Consider the following 22,744-nt stretch of genomic DNA (forward strand, 5'->3'; position numbering starts at 1 on the left):
AATAGAGTTTTGTGTGTTCATTAACTACGCTTACTTTTTTATTAGAAATGTATGTATCGTGTAACAGTTTACCAAGAGGTATTCTCACTAACATACTGCGGCAGAGGGACGTTATTTGGAAATTTTTTAGTTCGTTTTGAGAACGTTTTGAGTTCTACACTGAAGAACGATGCACCCTCCGAACCACCAGGCGGCGCCGTACTACTACATCACACTGACAAAAGTCCCAATGTGCTGTGGTTAGCTGCACAGCTGTGTGATTATTTGCTGTCGGACGGAGAAAAGGAAAAAGATGACAGGGCGCGGGAAAAGAAAACCGAAATCGACTCCCCAGGTATTGTTATTTCAAAGCACATTTAAAACCGGCCAAATCCCACAGTTGGTTCATATTTGACGTAGCAATCATATGATGGAATATGCCCGTTAGCTGCTTTTGCAGCTAGAGGGACAAAATGTTGTGCGCCAGGGAGCACTAATTTAACGACGTTAGCTGGCGAGCTAGCAGATTGATTTATTTCTCTTTTTAGCATTCAGCTACGGTTATGTTACTACTTTGCTGTACTGATTTAATTGTATTAAATCATGGTCCAACATGGTAATGTTGATAATCAGTACCCAGACCGTAGAAATACATTTTGCAACGGAAAGTCAGCCCTTCTATTTTGTTTTTGCAACAAATTTATCAGCCTAGGAAATTCGTTGCAAAGTGAAAATCGTAAAAATGTTAATTTGTCAAACCAAAAAAAGTATAATGTTGTAAAGCTAAAATATACGACTCAATGCACACAACAAAAATTCAACTATTTTACAAAACAAATTTACTTGAAGAAATGTGTTAAAATAGTTACATGTTGTGCAGTCATTCTTTTACCAAGCTTTGTATCTACCAACTGTAATATAAACACTAACTAGCTGGTGTGATATTCCAATATCTGGAACCAATGAAAATGAAGTACTTAAGTCATGAATTTTAGCCTCTTTCAGAATAAGAGTTCCTTCATGTGTCCTTTTTTCTAAATCGGGGTAGCACATTTTGGAAAATGTGCACAGTTGTCAATGTTAAGTACATATGATATTTAAAAAGTCACGCCTAAGTTTTCAATAATGTTTTGATTCCATGTACTATTTTCACTTATTGGACTGTACACAAGTCCATGTTTGCATTGTCTTAGTAACAGGGGGTCCATTGAACTCCATCATGTGAATGGAATAAATATGCCCTTGTTCTATTTTGGGAGGCTGACTCTACCAATGGGGAGTTGAGAAAGAAAACCAGGCCAGAGGAGCCGACGGTGGGCCTGGCTTTTGCCGATGTGTCGACCGGGCTGCGGGAGGAGGTGGAGAGGCTGTACAAGCTCCGAATGCCTGAAGACTTCTACCACTTCTGGGAGTTCTGCTCACGGCTCTGCCCCGAGAGCCCCAGAGGTAACTGGTCTCGCACGTTCTGTCATTAAGTGTTTAAAGTGGTTCTCAATGGTCAGATGTCAGACGCAGTTGTGCCATGAGATAACGTTCCTTAGATCGCTGTGCCGCTCATGAGCCTGTTAAAAGCACATTGATTAGAGATCTCAGGGTCTTTAGTTGAGAACCCAAAGGATCTGTTTAGTGACAGTTTCTTAGGCATTTTAAATGAAAATGGGTGACGAAGAGACTGAGCAAGGGATTATGGACGGTGCCAGTTCTGTATCTGAGACTGAGCATGGGATTATGGACGGTGCCAGTTCTGTATCTGAGCATCGACCCGCATCCCCATGTAACAGTTCTGAGACCATCTAGAATGCATCCAAAATAATTTGGACTGTTCTACAGGAGAAGGGTGTCCTTCCCAATACCAGATGGCTGTCCCTAATAAACTGTGTGCTGTGTGTATAAGGAATACTGTAATTTGGGATGTAACCTTTGTTCTCCAGTATATCATCATCTTACTGGTCTTGGTGTTTTATAGCCATGGCTAAAGCATAACATGCTACTTCTGTGTCTGTATCTAAACCACAGACGCTTCTCTTCTCCCCACTCATAGATGCATTGAAAGAAACTCTGGGTTTGCGGTTGGTTGGACCGTTTGACATCCTGGCAGAGGCCCACAGAAACTCTGCCAACCCCCAGCCCAACTACCACCTCCACTGGCGGTACTTCTATGACCCCCCTGAATACCAGACCATACTGCAGGGAACGGGGGACACTCAACTCCACCTGGGCTACTACAGGTATAGTCTGACTAATAGAGGAGGACACTCAACTCCACCTGGGCTACTACAGGTATAGTCTGACTAATAGAGGGGGACACTCAACTCCACCTGGGCTACTACAGGTATAGTCTGACTAATAGAGGGGGACACTCAACTCCACCTGGGCTACTACAGGTATATTCTGACTAATAGAGGAGGACACTCAACTCCACCTGGGCTACTACAGGTATATTCTGACTAATAGAGGAGGACACTCAACTCCACCTGGGCTACTACAGGTATATTCTGACTAATAGAGGAGGACACTCAACTCCACCTGGGCTACTACAGGTATAGTCTGACTAATAGAGGGGGACACTCAACTCCACCTGGGCTACTACAGGTATAGTCTGACTAATAGAGGTGGACACTCAACTCCACCTGGGCTACTACAGGTATAGTCTGACTAATAGAGGGGGACACTCAACTCCACCTGGGCTACTACAGGTATAGTCTGACTAATAGAGGACACTCAACTCCACCTGGGCTACTACAGGTATAGTCTGACTAATAGAGGAGGACACTCAACTCCACCAGGGCTACTACAGGTATATTCTGACTAATAGAGGAGGACACTCAACTCCACCTGGGCTACTACAGGTATAGTCTGACTAATAGAGGACCCTCAACTCCACCTGGGCTACTACAGGTATATTCTGACTAATAGAGGGGGACACTCAACAGGATAACTTTAATAAGTTAATTACTCAGAAACACTTCTGTTGTTTTCCAGGGAATCCAGAGTTCTCTAGTTGACCCCTGTATGACCTCTTTGTTCCAGTGGTCGCTTTCTACATGACAAAAAACGGAAACATCCTTTTCTACAACACAGTCACCTGTTTCTCTGCATCCCTACTTTACAGAGATAGTCCGGACTCCCTGCCCGTGTTTGTAGGGGAGAATGAAGTCAAGAAGGGCTGTACCATCTCACAGATGGGGGACAACATGTTTGCTGCTGTCTAGTAAGTGTCCTCCACTAACTGACTGACCATGGTGATCCAGATTCACTGACGATGTATGAAGTCATGCTGTCTACCATCCCTGTCCTTCCTTTCTCATGTTTCCTCCCCCAGTCTGTTTCTGGGTAAGAAGCGGAAGGAGAAGGGCGGGAGGAAAGAGGGAGGAGGTGCCCTGGGTATCCTGGGGGAGGAGCTTAGAGAGAGGGCGGAGTCTCTGGGTTTGTCTTTGGAGCAGAAGTCCAAAGCCATGAAGCTTAGAGACAAAAAGGTGACTTGCACTACAATCACACTTCAGCTGACCCCATTCATTCGACTGGTGGTTTGTTTGGTGGTTGGCTAGCTGACACCCGTTAATGTATTTATAAAGCCCTTTTTACATCAGCAGTTGTCACAAAGTGCTTTTACGAGTGCTTCTATTAGTCAGACTGTACCTGTTCAACCCCATATACCTGTTCAACCCCAGGTGGTCACCAAGACGTTCCATGGAGCAGGACTGGTGGTGCCCGTTGACAAAAACGATGTCGGTTACCGGGAGCTGCCGGAGACCGATGGTAAAACTGTGTCCTGACAGTGTTTTACAAAAGGATTCTTGTATTTGTGTCTTGTATATCAGTTTTTATTTAAACTGTCAACTAACCAGCTAACCCAGGACGCTTTGAGTCCACTGTGCCAATTCACTCATTCCTGATGAGCTCCCCCCTGAAGCCTGGACTGATGTACGTGTGTGTGTCTGTGCGTGTGTGTGTGTGTGCGTGCGTGTGTCTGTGCATGTATGTGTCTGTTGGTGTCTGTGCGTGTGTGTGTCTGTACATGTGTGTCTGTGTGGCAGCGGGTCTGAAGCGGGTGTGTAAGGCGATAGTGGAGGCCCGGTCTGATGAGGAGAGGATGAAGGCGTTCGGCCCCCTGCAGGAGATGATCACCTTTGTCCAGTTTGCCAATGATGAGTGTGACTATGGAATGGGTCTGGAGCTGGGGATGGACCTCTTCTGCTATGGATCACACGTACGTGTACACACACACCATAGTGCACATATCCCACAGTCTCCACACACACCATAGTGCACATATCCTACAGTCTACACACACACACACCATAGTGCACATATCCCAAAGTCTACACACACACACCATAGTGCACATATCCCAAAGTCTACACACACACACCATAGTGCACATATCACCATAGTCTCCACACACACAATAGTGCACATATCACCATAGTCTCCACACACACAATAGTGCACATATCACCATAGTCTCCACACACACAATAGTGCACATATCACCATAGTCTCCACACACACAATAGTGCACATATCACCATAGTCTCCACACACACAATAGTGCACATATCACCATAGTCTCCACACACACACCATAGTGCACACATCCTACAGTCTACACACACACACACACCATAGTGCACACATCCTACAGTCTACACACACACACACACCATAGTGCACATATCCCAGTCTACACACACACACACACCATAGTGCACATATCCCAGTCTACACACACACACACACACCATAGTGCACATATCCCAGTCTACACACACACACACACCATAGTGCACATATCACCATAGTCTACACACACACACCATAGTGCACATATCACCATAGTCTACACACACACACACCATAGTGCACATATCACCATAGTCTACACACACACACACCATAGTGCACATATCACCATAGTCTACACACACCATAGTGCACATATCCCACAGTCTACACACACACACACACCATAGTGCACATATCCCACAGTCTACACACACACACACCATAGTGCACATATCCCACAGTCCACACACACACACACACCATAGTGCACATATCTCAGTCTCCACACACACACACACATTGTGTTGATTGGACAATCTCTTTGCATTTTTCTCAGAGCCAATAAAGGAGGTAGGGACTGTCTAATATGTCCTCAGTTTTATACTAATAATTCCAACTCTAAGGGTTGTTGAAGTGAAACGTTCCAGTCCAAAATGGCTTCCAATAGCACATGAACGTGGCCATCGCTTCCTCCTCCATTGTGTGTCTTTTAATCCCAGTTTCCTGTATCCCCCAGTATTTCACTAAGGTGATCAGGCAACTGCTGCCCTTGGCCTACAACCTGCTGAAGAGGGGCCTTTTTGGTGAGATCCTGGAGGCTCACCTAACCAGGCGTTCAGAAGATGACAGCCTAGACCAACTCTCCTCAGGCTGAGTAGAACAATGGCAGAACCAACTCCTCAGGCTGAGTAGAACCCTGGCAGAACCAACTCCTCAGGCTGAGTAGAACCCTGGCAGAACCAACTCCTCAGGCTGAGTAGAACCCTGGCAGAACCAACTCCTCAGGCTGAGTAGAACCCAGGCAGAACCAACTCTCCTCAGGCCGATGGGAACCCTGGAAGGATTGGAAAGAAGAGGGAAGGATGGTTGTTTTTCATGAAGCTGTTGCCTCTTACTGTTTTTATTTGCCTTGTTTTTATTGAAGCGGTTTCAGTGCTTCAGTCGTTGAATGGTGTCTGTAAAAGTGGATGTGGAATAAAGTATTATATTTCTAAGAGACTGTCTTACTGCCTCAATAACCCATCTAAAAGATTTAACTATGGGGTTAAAACATCATTGTAGTCTAGGGGTCATGTCATTTATATTCTGTTCAAGTCCAAAATCAGTCAGGGTTTTAGAATGAGCTGCTTATCGGATTAAAATAACAAAACCTTACACATGGTTTGCTGTATGTTGACCCTATTTGCCTGTGAGGTGAGGTCACTCCATTGATAATGAAGGTTGATGGAAAAACTTTAAACTTCCCCAAAACGGATTAATCGGGTGCAATTAAAGGTAAAACTCAAATGTATACCAGACGAATTACATGCTTAAGTGATTTAATCAATAAACAGGAACATCTAAATATTTTTTTTCTCTTTGAATAATAGTACTTTTTACAAAGACATTATAAAGAGCTATGCGACTGAGAAACTGGGAGAAATGTATTAACAGCATTCTGATTCTATAGAGGCTGAGTTACTCTGAAAGTGGTTATTGTATCCTGAACAAGAAATAAACAATGAAATAAACTAAGCAACAAGCCTGTTGGCACTTAATGCATCTTCAAGATGACAGATTCAGCACCCCGTCCCGAGACAACACTTCAGCACCGGACAGCGCACGACGTCACGATGGTTTCTTGGCAGGGATGAGAAGCGTCACCATAGCAACGTGATCAGCAGGCTTTAAAACCTTCCCTCTGACGACAGGAAGGGGCTGGGGTGAGACCCGGCGAGACCCCGTTGGAGAGGGGTCTTAAAACTTTCTTTGTCCAGGATCCCCACCCAAAACATCAAGTCACTCGGCTGGTTTAATGCCAGTTGGGGTTCGGTATGAAAATGTGTGCCCTAACTAACGCAAGTCAATCCGGATGAGCGCGTCAGCTAAATTAATAAATATTGTTTATTTGGGAATAACTGAAATCACTTCCATTTAAATAATAAAAAAAAAAATGTTTTTGTCTAGTTATTTCGGAAATTTGTCTTAAAATCAAATACTGCATTGAAATGTTATATTAGAATATCTTTTACATGTTCATATTAAAAACATGGGCATTGGTTCAATCCATTCCTCCACAAAAAACACAATTATCTCTATCCCCACTTCCCTTGTTTATTTGGAATTTACAGTCTTATTTTAATTTCTGATCTGTAATCGTTTGTTGTTCAGTTTTCCCATGTTCAAGGTTAACCCCAGCTAGTCAACAAGGTGAAACATACATTTCCGGAAAAAATTAAGAGACCACTGCACCTTTTTCTTACCTTTCCAAAAAAGTCGAAAAGGAAGGTTTTGAATGAGGAACAGAAAGATTAAAATTAATAGACCACTGCAAATTGAACGCCTCTTTTCCTCACTCAAAACTTTCCTTTTCAACTTTTTTGGAAAAATATCCTAAACCCTAGATAGGTAATGTATTGAAACCATACCATCCTGCCATAGCCATTCTGGTGCTACTCCATTGTAAAACATTTTAGAAGCATTTTATGTATTTATTAGTGTCGGTCTTAGTTTTTAAAATGTTTCCCCCATTGATTATATTTGAACAAGGCATGAGGAGATGATGTCTATGGCCAACACTGTATACCATCTACGAGCTGTTCTTACGGAACTAACGACATGGTAAACTATTTTCTAATTATGTTTTCTTATTACGATATTTTGTTTTTATTTTAGTACTTGTTGTAATTCTATTCTATTTTTGTATTTCTCTTTTTCTTTGTAAAGCACATTGCTCCTATGTATGAATGGTGCTAAGTAAATAAACTTGCTTGCACATGTACACTAACAACATACCACAAACCCGTTACCAAACAAGAACAGAATATCATTGTTTGGTCATACTGGAGACACGGTTTACAATAATTTCACTAAAATATAATACTATTTAATTATATTATGTGAGCTACACAAAATAAAATAAATAAAATACTGCGGTTCAAGCCTGTACCTGAGTAGATTTTCATCACGAATGGAAAGTCTTCATTCAATCACGTACACATGTTTTCTATGTAACTCTCCGGCCGTTATAGAATTGGCGCCAAATGCAGTCGCGAGGAACACTGAGTTTGCAGAATTTACCTCAGAACGTCAGTAGCAAGTTGGATGAGAAAGGCGACGAAGATACCGGGAGCGTAGAGGATACCGGGAGCGTAGAGGATACCGGGAGCGTAGAGGATACCGGGAGCGTAGAGGATACCGGGAGCGTAGAGGATACCGGGAGCGTAGAGGATACCGGGAGCGTAGAGGATACCGGGAGCGACGAAGTTACCGGGAGCGACGAAGTTACCGGGAGCGTAGAGGATACCGGGAGCGTAGAGGATACCGGGAGCGACGAAGATACCGGGAGCGTAGAGGATACCGGGAGCGACGAAGATACCGGGAGCGTAGAGGATACCGGGAGCGACGAAGTTACCGGGAGCGACGAAGATACCGGGAGCGACGAAGATACCGGGAGCGACGAAGATTCGGAGAGCGTCTACGGTTTCAAAAAGCAAGTAATGTTTAGAATTACTATAATTGCTATTTCATTATCAAGGATAATCTATTATGTAGCTATATAAGTCATTTACATCAAGTTACAAATTAGATAGCGTGTGTAACCTTAGCTGGCAAACCTGTTAGCTCAGTTGTTGCCTGCTGACCTTTGGAATATTTTTGTTAGCTTTTTACTAGTTAGTTAAAGCTAGCTAACTTTAGTTGGCCAAAGTAGTCAAAATGCGTACTAACGAGTTAGTAAATCACTACAGTAACTTGTTAAGCAACATATTCATTTCGAATTGAAATTAAGTGACAGAACGTCTCATTGTCATTCAGGGGCAAATAACTTCGGGAGACACTTCTGTACTGTACCCTAAAGATGAGTTCTTCGGAAGAGGTGAGTTCAAACAAGCCTAACTAAACAGAGTTAGCTAGCAAGTGTAGTAATTGAAGTATAGAATGTTGAGATTGCCTAACTATAGATGTAGGTAGCTTAGCACACGTAGATATCAGAGGGCCTGCTCGTGCATGTAGTTACCTCAGATTTCCTCACCCCATTAGGATGACTTTGATGATTTGAAGAGATATTTTTCTAAAACGGAGTGGATTCATCTAGTCAAGGCTGAGAAAGTGAGGTACAGAAGTGTGAGGAGAAACCACCTCGCTATGCTGGCTATAGGTAAAGTTCATGAAAGCAGACATTATATATTCATTAATGTAACTTGAAAGGTAGATAGTTCAGTCTTTAGGATTAGTGTGCGTTTCTACCTGGTCTGGTTATTTCACACCTGTCCTGAAGGAGTGTGTCTTTGTCTCTATGGTGTTCTCATGTGTCTCGCAGGGCTGAACTCCCCAGTACCTGCATTTATGAGGAAAGGAAGACCTCAAATGGACAATACAGCCCCGCTTTTTGAGCCTAGTGACTCAGAGGAGGAAGATGAATGGACTCCTCATCTGGAGAGATACACACCAGGTAGAACAGCAGTAAACCTTAAGACTTTGTACCTCCTCAGATACCATCAGGAGAGTAGTAGAGGATCTCTACAGATACCACCAGTAAATTGGTAGAGGACCACTTCAGTTACTCAGATACCAGTACACTGGTAGAGGACCTATTCAGATACCAGTTGAGTGGTAGAGGACCTCTTCAGATACCAGTTGACTGGTAGAGGACCTCTTCAGATACCAGTTGACTGGTAGAGGATCTCTTCAGATACACAGATACCAGTTGACTGGTAGAGTACCTCTTTAGATTCCCCTATGCCGCATTTCCACTGGTGCTTTATCCTGGTACCAAGGCTACACCGGTGATTTATGCTAATGTTGGCTCTAGACATTCCTGTTTCGACTAAACGTTTGGTACCAAGGACTTAAGGAGGGGCTCAGATGGGGAGGGAAGAGTAAACTATTGATGCGATTTAGTTTACCGGTTATGAAAAATAAAAGGCGATGTTTTTCTGGTAGTAAAATAAAAAAGCAATAACACCGTTCTCTGTTTGTATAAGATATGGCGTTTGAACTTGAGTATTAAAATTAATTTCTTCCTCAAACTCCACCTTTTCTGTATTTACACATTATTTAGCATAGTAAGTATTTTGTCTAAACTATCTGAGGTGAATTCTGAGGTAATTTTGTTTTGTTGTAGGTTCTGAAGGCAACGTCTCAGTCTCAGCACTCAGTTTTTGTAAATGTAATTCTTTCTGAGTCTCTGCTTCCCTGTACTGTTGCTTTATTTCCTTTATTTTATCATGAATGTGTTTGTTAGATCAGATGAAAACGATTACAAGAAGCCTAAAAACGAAGCAAATGAAACACATCGCTGTTCGAATAGCACAACATGCTGCGTTTTTGCAGCACATAACGCGTCAACCCGCAAACCCCGCCCTAAGTCCTGAAGGATGGGGCTTGGCACCCAATGAGACCCGGGCTACTTGGCCATGGCCTGGTGGCCAACTGGCACTGGCCCATGTCAATGGAAACAGAAACATTTCTGGACTTTATGGTAAAACACCTGTGTTTGGCGCCAGTGGAAACGTGGCACTAGTGACTATTAGATAACCTCTGCTAATACCAGCAGTAGACTGGTAGAGGACCTCATGTAGCACCAGTAGACCGGTAGAGGACCTCATGTACCACCAGTTGACCAGTAGAGGACCTCATGTACAACCAGTAGAGGACCTCATGTAGCACCAGGAGACCGGTAGAGGATCTCATTTACCACCAGTAGACCGGTAGAGGACCTCATGTACAGGTAGAGGACCTCATGTACCACCAGGAGACCGGTAGAGGACCTTATGTACCACCAGAAGACTGGTAGAGGACCTCATGTACCACCAGTAGACCGGTAGAAGACCTCATGTACCGGTAGAGGACCTCATGGGCAACCAGTAGACCGGTAGAGGACCTCAGGTAGCACCGGTAGACCGGTAGAGGACCTCATGTACCACCAGTAGACCGCTAGAGGACCTCATGTACCACCGGTAGAGGACCTCATGTACCACCAGTAGACCGGTAGAGGACCTCATGTACCACCAGTAGACCGGTAGAGGACCTCATGTACCACCAGTAGACCGGTAGAGGACCTCATGTACCACCAGTTGACCGGTAGAGGACCTCATTTACCACCAGTAGACCGGTAGAGGACCTCATTTACCACCAGTAGACCGGTAGAGGACCTCATGTACCACCAGTTGACCGGTAGAGGACCTCATGTACCACCAGTAGACCGGTAGAGGACCTCATGTGTCACCAGTAGACCGGTAGAGGACCTCATGTACCACCGGTAGAGGACCTCATGTACCACTAGTAGACCGGTAGAGGACCTCATGTACCACCAGTAGACCGGTAGAGGACCTCATGTACCACCAGTAGACCGGTAGAGGACCTCATGTCTCACCAGTTGACCGGTAGAGGACCTCATTTACCACCAGTAGACCGGTAAAGGACCTCATGTACCACCAGTTGACCGGTAGAGGACCTCATGTACCACCAGTAGACCGGTAGAGGACCTCATGTGTCACCAGTAGACCGGTAGAGGACCTCATGTGTCACCAGTAGACCGGTAGAGGACCTTATGTAGCACCAGTTGACCGGTAGAGGACCTCATGTACCACCAGTAGACCGGTAGAGGACCTCATGTCTCACCAGTTGACCGGTAGAGGACCTCATTTACCACCAGTAGACCGGTAGAGGACCTCATGTACCACCAGTTGACCGGTAGAGGACCTCATGTACCACCAGTAGACCGGTAGAGGACCTCATGTACCACCAGTAGACCGGTAGAGGACCTCATGTGTCACCAGTAGACCGGTAGAGGACCTCATGTGTCACCAGTAGACCGGTAGAGGACCTCATGTACCACCAGAAGACTGGCAGGAGTAGGAGTGTATGAAGTGAACAGGAGTGTAGAAGGTCTTTGTTACTACTTGAAATGGTTAGAAGTTTTCTGTATATAGGCAGGTAGGTGTTACATAAGAAGTTTTATATTGGGTTCCTACTGACCCCACAGCACCCCGGAGCCTCCGATCCCCAACCAGGAGACCAGCGGCGTCTCGGGTGGGTACAACCAGGAGACCAGCGGCGTCTCGGGTGGGTACAACCAGGAGACCAGCGGCGTCTCGGGTGGGTACAACCAGGAGACCAGCGGCGTCTCGGGTGGGTACAACCGGGAGACCAACTGCCCCTCACCTTGACAATGCTGCCACATCTACAGAACAGGTCTGTATGTTATTCTAAACATCAGGCCATTATATAGGTCTACAAGGCTGACATTTTTTACCAAGCACTGTCCGCCTAAGTTGAAACAAGTTGGTGCATGCAAAGCAACATTGGTGTCCCTTGAAAAATGTAATCAAAGCTACAGACGGTTGACAAATTAAAGGAAACACCTGAATAAATGATTGGATGAAGGTAACAAATGCAGAGGCTTTTATACAGGTGTACTGCATGAAACAATTAAGGCAGTTTTTCCCAATCCTGGTCCTCCGGACCCAAAGGGGTGCATGTTTTTGTTTTTGCCCAAGCACTCACACACCTTTATTCAAATTAAAGACCTGCTGATAGGTTGATTACGTCACTCAAGTGTGTACGTGGCAGGGCAACATGTGAAACAGGTGTGAGTACCAGGGCAGAAACTAAAACGTGCCCCCCTTTGTGTCCCCAGGACCAGGATTGGGAAACACTGAATAAAGCAATTAACAACCAATCATTCTCTGTGGCATGTATAACAGAGCATGTATAATGCTGAGCAGGCCCAGTTGTCCCAATGTTGGATGTAGATGGCAAGAGGAAAGGATCTGAGTGACTTTGAAAGGGGGTTCATTATTGGGTCTCTTCCAGGATGACAGTGCCCCCCCAACCACAGGGCACAAGGTGTCACTGAATGGTTTGATGAGTATGTTGTGGTCTTTGCAGTCACCAGATCTCAAGCAAGTCGAACACATGGGGATTTAGGACCAACCTATTTTTAGAATAGGGTCACTGGTGTTCTTCAAAGTTCAGACAGCAGAACATTTAAGTGTCTGCCGAGACACTCATGTACACTCAATATACACCCACTGTGGTTTTGCTGTTACTTTATTTTCCGGTCTCAAGCATGGTAGCTATGAAATGTGAATCACTTAAAATTAAACAGCAGCATTGTTTTACCTGCCCTTAACATTAAACAGCAGCATTGTTTTACCTGCCCTTAACATTAAACAGCAGCATTGTTTTACCTGCCCTTAACATTAAACAGCAGCATTGTTTTACCTGCCCTTAACATTAAACAGGAGCATTGTTTTGTTTCGTCAATGGAAGGATACGTTTTGCAGTTGTAGTCAGTACATCCATAGATGTGTAGTGGATTACTGAACTGTATTTTCTATGTATTTTCTCCTTTTTCCAATTAATACTTTTAACTTGTCAAGCTTGGTGCTCAATAGGTTAATTTGCATTATTTTGCAGAATGCTTAGTCTTGTGTACCTTTGTTAGTCGACATGTTATGTTTCCTGCACACAATATACAGAGCCTGGTTACAGCTCCTTAAACAAGTTGCATCTGGAGTGGGACACTATAAAATGTAGTCATTTGTTGAACCCCTTATTTCAGAGGTCTCAAACCGGTTCCACAGTGGGCCATGTGTCTGCAGGTTTTTGGGTTTTCCTTTAAATTGTTTCCCAGTTCAGACCGAAACAACCAGGTGGGGGTAGAAACGAACCAATTACTGACCTAATTAGTCAATTAAGTACAAGGTGAGAGCGAAAACCTGCAGACACTCGGCCCTCCGTGGAACCGGTTTGAGACCTCTGCCTTATTTGAAATTGGTAATTGAGGTAAATTGTTCCTGTCAGGAGGGGGAGGCAGATACACAAGCAGTTCCTCAGCGAGAGGCTCAACAGCCACACCCCAAACCAACAGCATCAGGTAGCAGTCAACAATCTGCTTAGAGATAGAGATTTTTATTTGGCTTAGAATATTTTATTTGGCTTTAGAGAAGAGAGATTATTGTGTCAGTCTCTAAGGCTTCTCTAAGAACACAAATGATATTTGTGGCTTGTCTTAAAGAGATTAGTGTCTGTTTCTTAGGCTTTTCTAAATTGAGAGACCTCTAAAACAGATTGTGTGTCTCAAACCTCTAAGAAGACAGATTATTGTCTCTGTCAGACCTGTGTAAAACATGTGTCTCAGACCTCTAAGAGACAGATTGTGTGTTTGTCTGTCAGGACTATCTAAGAGACACATTGTGTTTGTCTGTCAGGACTATCTAAGAGACAGATTGTGTGTTTGTCTGTCAGGACTATCTAAGAGACAGATTGTGTTTGTGTGTCAGGACTATCTAAGAGACAGATTGTGTTTGTGTGTCAGGACTATCTAAGAGACAGATTGTGTTTGTGTGTCAGGACTATCTAAGAGACAGATTGTGTGTTTGTCTGTCAGGACTATCTAAGAGACAGATTGTGTGTTTGTGTGCCAGGACTATCTAAGAGACAGATTGTGTTTGTGTGTCAGGACTATCTAAGAGACAGATTGTGTGTTTGTGTGCCAGGACTATCTAAGAGACAGATTGTGTTTGTCTGTCAGGACTATCTAAGAGACAGATTGTGTGTTTGTCTGTCAGGACTATCTAAGAGACAGATTGTGTGTTTGTGTGCCAGGACTATCTAAGAGACTGTTTGTGTGTCAGGACTATCTAAGAGACAGATTGTGTGTTTGTGTGCCAGGACTATCTAAGAGACTGTTTGTGTGTCAGGACTATCTAAGAGACAGATTGTGTGTTTGTCTGTCAGGACTATCTAAGAGACAGATTGTGTGTTTGTCTGTCAGGACTATCTAAGAGACAGATTGTGTTTGTGTGTCAGGACTATCTAAGAGACAGATTGTGTTTGTGTGTCAGGACTATCTAAGAGACAGATTGTGTGTTTGTGTGTCAGGACTATCTAAGAGACAGATTGTGTTTGTGTGTCAGGACTATCTAAGAGACAGATTGTGTTTGTGTGTCAGGACTATCTAAGAGACAGATTGTGTGTTTGTGTGCCAGGACTATCTAAGAGACAGATTGTGTTTGTCTGTCAGGACTATCTAAGAGACAGATTGTGTGTTTGTCTGTCAGGACTATCTAAGAGACAGATTGTGTGTTTGTGTGCCAGGACTATCTAAGAGACTGTTTGTGTGTTTGTCTGTCAGGACTATCTAAGAGACAGATTGTGTTTGTCTGTCAGGACTATCTAAGAGACAGATTGTGTGTTTGTCTGTCAGGACTATCTAAGAGACAGATTGTGTGTTTGTGTGCCAGGACTATCTAAGAGACAGATTGTGTGTTTGTGTGTCAGGACTATCTAAGAGACAGATTGTGTTTGTGTGTCAGGACTATCTAAGAGACAGATTGTGTGTTTGTGTGCCAGGACTATCTAAGAGACAGATTGTGTGTTTGTGTGTCAGGACTATCTAAGAGACAGATTGTGTTTGTGTGTCAGGACTATCTAAGAGACAGATTGTGTTTGTGTGTCAGGACTATCTAAGAGACAGATTGTGTTTGTGTGTCAGGACTATCTAAGAGACAGATTGTGTGTTTGTCTGTCAGGACTATCTAAGAGACAGATTGTGTGTTTGTGTGCCAGGACTATCTAAGAGACAGATTGTGTTTGTGTGTCAGGACTATCTAAGAGACAGATTGTGTGTTTGTGTGTCAGGACTATCTAAGGGACAGATTGTGTTTGTGTGTCAGGACTATCTAAGAGACAGATTGTGTTTGTGTGTCAGGACTATCTAAGAGACAGATTGTGTGTTTGTGTGTCAGGACTATCTAAGGGACAGATTGTGTTTGTGTGTCAGGACTATCTAAGAGACAGATTGTGTTTGTCTGTCAGGACTATCTAAGAGACAGATTGTGTTTGTGTGTCAGGACTATCTAAGAGACAGTGGTTGGAAAGACGTGGACAGACCCAGGATTTAAACTACCAGCGTGGCAAGAATCTGAGAGACAGAACAAGAGTCTCTTACATTGAGGAGGAGGAGCCTAAAGATGACCACTTCCTCTGTGAGTCATTTTCTCTCTTTCTCCCATGCTATCTTTGTCTCTCTGTCTCAGTCTCTTAATCATTTTGTCTCTTTATCAGTCTGGTCATTTTTAACATACTCTGTGTATCTCCTCCAGTCTGTGAGGACTGCTGTGATTTTTTCATTGGGAAGTGTGAGCTCCACGGTGCTCCTGTCTTCATCCCTGACACCCCAGCCCCTCAAGGAGCTCCAGACAGGGCCAGACTCACCCTGCCGCCTGGCCTGGAGATCAAGACATCAGGCATCCCTGGAGCAGGACTGGGGGTTTTTAACCAAGGGGACACTGTGGCAGTAGGAACCCACTATGGGCCTTACGAAGGAGAGAACACAGAAAAAGACCAGGCCATGGAGAGTGGATACTCCTGGGTGGTAGGAGGAGTGTGTGTGTGTTATACTTGTTTGAAGTATTATGGTTAGGGATAAAGGAAGAAGTATGTATATTAGATGTTATTTCAGGCAATTTGTTTTGCTGTATTCAATGTACAGTGTGAGATTTTTCTGAAAGAACAGAGGTCTGGATTCAAAGCCATGCTGTAGCAACGTCCTGCTGAGTCTTTGGTCTGTGCCTCAGGACTAACAGGCCTGACAACACCTAGCTTTCCCACAGCCCTACAGGTCATCCCTGACCACCTGGTTGTGTTGTTATTCTGGACCCTGACCACCTGGTTGTGTTGTTATTCTGGACCCTGACCACCTGGTTGTGTTGTTATTCTGGACCCTGACCAACTGGTTGCGTTGTTAGCCTGGACCCTGACCACCTGGTTGTGTTGTTAGCCTGGACCCTGACCACCTGGTTGTGTTGTTATTCTGGACCCTGACCACCTGGTTGTGTTGTTATTCTGGACCCTGACCACCTGGTTGTGTTGCTGATTTCCTAATGTTAATGTTAACACAGCCCAAAGAGAACTGCCCTCCACTCAGAGTCCGGCTCCTCTGTGTTTTTCTAAAGTTAATGTCTCAGGACATTGAGCTCAACGTCAACACACACAGTTTACTAGGACGGAGCCCAACAGGTCTGTTCTCTCTCTTTAAATGAGGAATGAAAAACAGTAACAGCCTTTTTGTATATGAACTGTCTAATCATTAAACACACATCATTATATTCTGTCAAAACAAAGCAAACTCACTAGTTCAAAACAGAACCTCCCAAATATAAGGCTGGTTTGATCAGTTGATGCCAGAAGCAGAAGACTGAAGCATGTTAGGCAACCTGGTTGGATAATCAACACCTAAACCTCACTAGGATTGAGCCTGACAACAAGACAGGGAGTTTAGAAAAGGTGCCACAAAATCCCAGTCAGACACGAATCCTGGAATTCGAATATTGCTTCTTTCAGTTCTAAAAGCATTTTTTATATTAGAATATCATTAAAAAACGATGTAGTGGATTTATGTCTGTGTATATGTCTGAGTACTATGTAGTGGGTGTGTTTGTGTGTGACTGAATACTGTCTAACTTCTGCCACCAACCAAATAATAAAATCTAGATACAGGTGCTGGTCATATAATTAGAATATCATCAAAAGTTGATTTATTTCAGTTATTCCATTCAAAAAGTGAAACTTGTATATTATATTCATTCATTACACACAGACTGATATATTTCAAATGTTTATTTATTTTAATTGTGAAGATTTTATCTGACAACTAATGAAAATCCCAAATTCAGTATCTCCGAAAATTAGAATATTACTTAAGACCAATACAAAAAATTGATTTTTAGAAATGTTGGCCAACTGAAAAGTATGAGCATGTACAGCACTCAAAACTTAGTTGGGGCTCCTTTTGCCTGAATTACTGCAGCAATGCGGCGTGGCATGGAGTCGATCAGTCTGTGGCACTGCTCAGGTGTTATGAGAGCCCAGGTTGCTCTGATAGTGGCCTTCAGCTTCTCTCTTCCTTCAGACTCTGGGACCTTGATTTCCAAAGGAAATGCTACATTTTCTTTCATCAGAGAACATAACTTTGGACCACTCAGCAGCAGTCCAGTCCTTTTTGTCTTTAGCCCAGGCCAGACGCTTCTGATGCTGTGTCTTGTTCAAGAGTGGCTTGACACAAGGAATGCGACAGCTGAAACCCATGTCTTGCATATGTCTGCATGGTGGTTCTTGAAGCACTGACTCCAGCTGCAGTCCACTCTTTGTGAAATATATCAGTCTGTGAACGTATACATACATACAGTTTCACTTTTTGAATGGAATTACTGAAATAAATCAACTTTATGATGATATTCTAATTATATAACCAGCACCTGTATTTTTGTCTGTGTATATGTCTCAGATCTACAAGAACAGACTATTGGACGACTACATTGATGCCAAGAGAGAAACGTATTCCAATTGGATGAGGTGTGTAGTGATGTGAATGAGAAATCAAAGCTCTCAGTCCTCTTTCAACAACCCTTCTGTTTGTATCCCTCTTTTTACTCTCCTGTGTAGTAGGGGTGTGTTTAACTATTTTGGTAATCTAATGTTGTATTGATCAATTAATAGTTTTTTTCTGATATTTCAAAACACTGCATTTTAAAAACCCAAGTTAGCCTATAGCCTTTGCAACTTAGAACTGCTGAGAATGTGAGGCCATCTGTCCAAGAAGAAGAAGCTGTACAAAGTATGACTCTTACAACAGAACAATGATCCAAAACACACATGCAATTAAAGCTAACTTAAATTCAAAAAATGAAGAAATGGAGGGTAATGGAATGGCCGAGTCAAAGCCCAGATCTCCTTGTGTGTGTGATTCACCTATGCAGCTCCGTAGAAACAATGTTGTAAAACGTAATTGTATCTTTTTATATATAACAAACACAGACAAATTCTGTTGACTCTAATATGATTCATCAAATGTAATTATCTTTATCATAGGGCTGGGGGAGAACCTCCAGACAACCAGGTTTATAGTGCTGAGGGAGAACCTCCAGACAACCAGGTCCATAGGGCTGGGGGAGAACCTCCAGACAACCAGGTTTATAGGGCTGGGGGAGAACCTCCAGACAACCAGGTTCATAGGGCTGGGGGAGAACCTCCAGACAACCAGGTTCATAGGGCTGAGGGAGAACCTCCAGACAACCAGGTTCATAGGGCTGGGGGAGAACCTCCAGACAATCAGGTTCATAGGGCTGAGGGAGAACCTCCAGACAACCAGGTTAATAGGGCTGGGGGAAAACCTCCAGACAACCAGGTTCATAGGGCTGAGGGAGAACCTCCAGACAACCAGGTTCATAGGGCTGATAGGGCTGAGGGAGAACCTCCAGACAACCAGGTTCATAGGACTGGGGGAGAACTTCCACCTAGTCATCCATGTTTAACCTTAATCTTTAAACAATTAAAAACTTGCACGAGTCACAAGATGAAGTCACAGAAGATGGCAGCAAAGGATAACTACGAGCTTAAACGAAAGCTAACATTTTTAGCTAAGTGCAAACAAATATTTACCTGTTTCGACTTTGATGGAACTCGAGCGGACAAATGGGTCTTCTTACAAAGGCACTGACAACTTTCGCAAACAGTCCCTGACCAGCCATGCCAATAACATGACAGCCAAGCGGGTGGCTGACAATCCGTCTTGGTCACGCTGGTCAGGAATTTAAATGCAGATGCCCATTGGGTGATTGCACGACAAACAGCCACATACATAGTAACTACGACAGACCAGCCGTTCACCTTGTTCCCCGGGGATGAATGAGTTTGTGTTTTGTTTAAAAGTGAAACTGTTAAGTTTTTATACATTTTTAGAATTAGAATTGATGAGAATTAGAATTGTTTTATACATCCAGAATGCACTTAATTAAGATTTAAACATGTTAAGTAACAAAAGTATTTGGTTACATGTTGTAATGCTGATACATTTTTGGAAGGAGTTTATTTTTGAACCAGTACGTTTCAAACCCAGTGGCAAAAGATGTTAACATTGAGTCCTATATTCTCAGAGAAACTCTTTAGCCATATTGGCATTGCCATCTTCAATGTTCTGTCTTCCCTGCCATGATGAATAGAAGCGTTGAGGCTTTAAATTCTGATTCAGGACTCAATGTATTTGATGACTCTAGACAGCATGACTCTATACAAGCACATCAATCCAACCTTTTCTTTCTATCCCTGTGTCTTCCTCTGTCTGTCAGGTATGTCAACTGTGCCCGTAATGAGGAAGAACAGAATCTGGTGGCCTTCCAGTACCGAGGAGGGATCCTGTACCGCTGCTGTAAGCCCATAGCTGTTGGAGACGAGCTGTTGGTTTGGTACGGAGAGGAGTACGCCAGAGACCTGGGCATCGTCTTTGACTACATCTGGGATAAGAAGAGTTCTGCTAACGGTACTTAACTGTCTTTACCTCCCTCTCTCTCTACCTCTCAGATAAATATCCCTCTCCTCTCCATTCCATGTGCCATGTAGAGTGATGGACCAAGAAGAAAGGATTTCAAAACCATCAGAAAGATTCACATTCAATGATGAGATCACCCATTTCCACCATTGGTCTTTATACTGACAGCTTGTAATTAACCTCTGGTTACTGTAGTAGGGTTAAGTAGTGTGACTAAAACATTACGGTTGTTTGCACTTAATTCTACACTGAACCAAATTATAAACGCAACATTTTATCATGAGCTGAACTCAAAGATCTAAGACTTTCTCTGTGTACACAAAAGGCCTATTTCTCCCAAATATTTTTCACAACTCTGTCTAAATCTGTGTTAGTGAGCACATCTCCTTTGCAGAGATAATCCATCCACCTCACAGGTGTGGCATATCAAGATGCTGATTAGAGAGCATGATTATTGCACAGGTAAATAAATAAAAGGCCACTCTAAAACGTGCAGTTTTACTGTATGGGGGGGGGGGGGTCAGAAAACGAGTCAGTATCTGGTGTGACAATAATATTTGATAGATAGGCCTTTTGTGTAAATAGAGAAAGTCTTAGATCTTTGAGTTCAGCTCATGATAAATGGGGGCAAAAACAAAAGTGTTGCTTTTATAATTTTGTTCAGTGTATTTGTGTTTGTGAAACACCAGAACCCGAAGATATTTTAATTAAAAATACTTCTTGTTGGAAATACTCAAAAACTTGATTCAGATAGTTGCCTCAATTATTTAAAGTAGAATGGGCACAATATTCTTCACAGTGAACTTGTTTTAAACTAGGGTTTTGTTTACATTGTGCAACATTTTCTGAGACATCGAAGAAGACTGAAGACGATGGATTATTTTGTTGAGTAAACGTGCAGTATCGAGACGCCTCCTTTCGAGGTAGCATGGGCCACAGTTTTGATTGAGTCCCCCGAGCTTTTGCAAGTGTGAAGACAATGTATCAGGTTTCTGTGCAGTGGCCACACATGACGCTCACATTTCCTGGGGTTGTGTGGTACGTCTCTAACATGCTGGTGTGAATGGAAAAGGGCTTTAAAAATACATTTGATTGATTGATATTATAATTTCAGTCCATCTCTCTTTCTATGTGTGTCTTAGATGTGAATGAGTCATCCAAGTTCCAGATCTACTCCTGTCCTGGCTGTCTGTTGTCGTACACGTCTCAGATTTATCTCCACAAGCACATAAAGAGATGTCACCAGGAGGAGTATGTCAGACTGCTGAGGAGTGGAGAGATCAGAGCAGAAAGTCTCCTGTCCTCCAGCAGGTCTCAACATCAACCAACCATCTCAGGTTCCTCCAACCCTCCTCTCACTAGAAAACAGAGAGAGACAGACAAACCAGGACTACACCTCTGTTCCCAGTGTGGGAAGAGTTTCAGTAGAGTGGATAATCTCAGAACACACCAGCGCATCCACACAGGGGAAAAGCCTTATCACTGTTCCCAGTGTGGGAAGAGTTTCAGTAGAGTGGATAATCTCAGAACACACCAGCGCATCCACACAGGGGAAAAGCCTTATCACTGTTCCCAGTGTGGGAAGAGTTTCAGTGCAGGGGGTGACCTCAGAAAACACCAGCGCATCCACACAGGGGAAAAGCCTTATCACTGTTCCCAGTGTGGGAAGAGTTTCAGTACAGGGGTTCATCTCAGAACACACCAGCGCATCCACACAGGGGAAAAGCCTTATCACTGTTCCCAGTGTGGGAAGAGTTTCAGTGCAGGGGGTGACCTCAGAACACACCAGCGCATCCACACAGGGGAAAGCCTTATCACTGTTCCCAGTGTGGGAAGAGTTTCAGTACAGGGGTTCATCTCAGAACACACCAGCGCATCCACACAGGGGAAAAGCCTTATCACTGTTCCCAGTGTGGGAAGAGTTTCAGTAGAGTGGATAATCTCAGAACACACCAGCGCATCCACACAGGGGAAAAGCCTTATCACTGTTCCCAGTGTGGGAAGAGTTTCAGTACAGGGGTTCATCTCAGAACACACCAGCGCATCCACACAGGGGAAAAGCCTTATCACTGTTCCCAGTGTGGGAAGAGTTTCAGTGCAGGGGGTGACCTCAGAAAACACCAGCGCATCCACACAGGGGAAAAGCCTTATCACTGTTCCCAGTGTGGGAAGAGTTTCAGTGCAGGGGTTCATCTCAGAACACACCAGCGCATCCACACAGGGGAAAAGCCTTATCACTGTTCCCAGTGTGGGAAGAGTTTCAGTACAGGGGGTTATTTCAGAACACACCAGCGCATCCACACAGGAAAAGCCTTAAGTGTCCAATGTCGTATGAATAAGTCTGAATACTTGTGATGTTTCTGTTTTAAATGTGATGTTTCTGTTTTAAACATGTTAATAAATGTCTACAAATCTTTTCTCACTTGTCATTATGAGGTACTGTGTGGAGATTTACACTCACCTAAAGGATTATTAGGAACACCATACTAATACTGTGTTGGACCCCCTTTCGCCTTAAGAACTGCCTTAATTCTACATGGCATTGATTCAACAAAGTGCTGAAAGCATTCTTTAGAAATGTTGGCCCATATTGATAGGATAGTATCTTGCAGTTGATGGAGATTTGTGGGATGCACATCCAGGGCACGAAGCTCCCGTTCCACC

General features: G+C 43.6%; 2 protein-coding genes across 4 annotated transcripts; both read left to right on the forward strand.

Moving 5' to 3' along the window:
• Nucleotides 1-223: 223 nt before the first annotated feature.
• LOC105009590 (histone PARylation factor 1) lies at nt 224-5,761 on the forward strand. Of its 3 annotated transcripts, XM_034291030.1 has the most exons (9): nt 242-334; nt 1,236-1,425; nt 2,021-2,207; nt 3,092-3,190; nt 3,302-3,455; nt 3,651-3,738; nt 4,017-4,189; nt 5,282-5,414; nt 5,449-5,761. In XM_034291030.1, the coding sequence occupies exons 1-9, from the start codon at nt 293-295 to the stop codon at nt 5,451-5,453; spliced, it is 1,071 nt and encodes a 356-aa protein (XP_034146921.1). In that variant the 5' UTR covers nt 242-292; the 3' UTR covers nt 5,454-5,761. The 3 variants fall into 3 exon arrangements, with proteins under 3 accessions (XP_028974073.2, XP_034146921.1, XP_028974071.2); XM_029118240.2 differs by having other exon boundaries at nt 224-334; nt 1,239-1,425; nt 5,282-5,761; XM_029118238.2 differs by having other exon boundaries at nt 243-334; nt 5,282-5,761.
• A 2,117-nt stretch (nt 5,762-7,878) lies between these two features.
• On the forward strand, nt 7,879-22,497 carry LOC105009593 (zinc finger protein 2). Its single transcript, XM_034291008.1, is given in 11 exon segments — nt 7,879-8,240; nt 8,560-8,620; nt 9,065-9,196; nt 11,732-11,940; nt 13,555-13,627; nt 15,606-15,740; nt 15,858-16,138; nt 18,041-18,108; nt 19,881-20,071; nt 21,223-21,882; nt 21,885-22,497. Coding segments are annotated over 9 exon segments (2,274 nt in total). The 5' UTR covers nt 7,879-8,240; nt 8,560-8,620; nt 9,065-9,090; the 3' UTR covers nt 22,436-22,497.
• Nucleotides 22,498-22,744: the final 247 nt, after the last annotated feature.

Source organism: Esox lucius, chromosome 25 (assembly GCF_011004845.1).
Source record: "Esox lucius isolate fEsoLuc1 chromosome 25, fEsoLuc1.pri, whole genome shotgun sequence".
Classification (NCBI taxonomy): Eukaryota; Metazoa; Chordata; class Actinopteri; order Esociformes; family Esocidae; genus Esox; species Esox lucius.

Excerpts from the sequence above, each read along its gene's own strand:
- LOC105009590 (XM_034291030.1), top strand. The coding sequence starts at position 293 with ATGACAGGGCGCGGGAAAAGAAAACCGAAATCGACTCCCCAG. Across the intron at positions 1,426-2,020 it reads CTGCCCCGAGAGCCCCAGAG|ATGCATTGAAAGAAACTCTG; the intron begins GTAACTGGTCTC and ends CCCCACTCATAG. Across the intron at positions 3,191-3,301 it reads AACATGTTTGCTGCTGTCTA|TCTGTTTCTGGGTAAGAAGC; the intron begins GTAAGTGTCCTC and ends TTCCTCCCCCAG.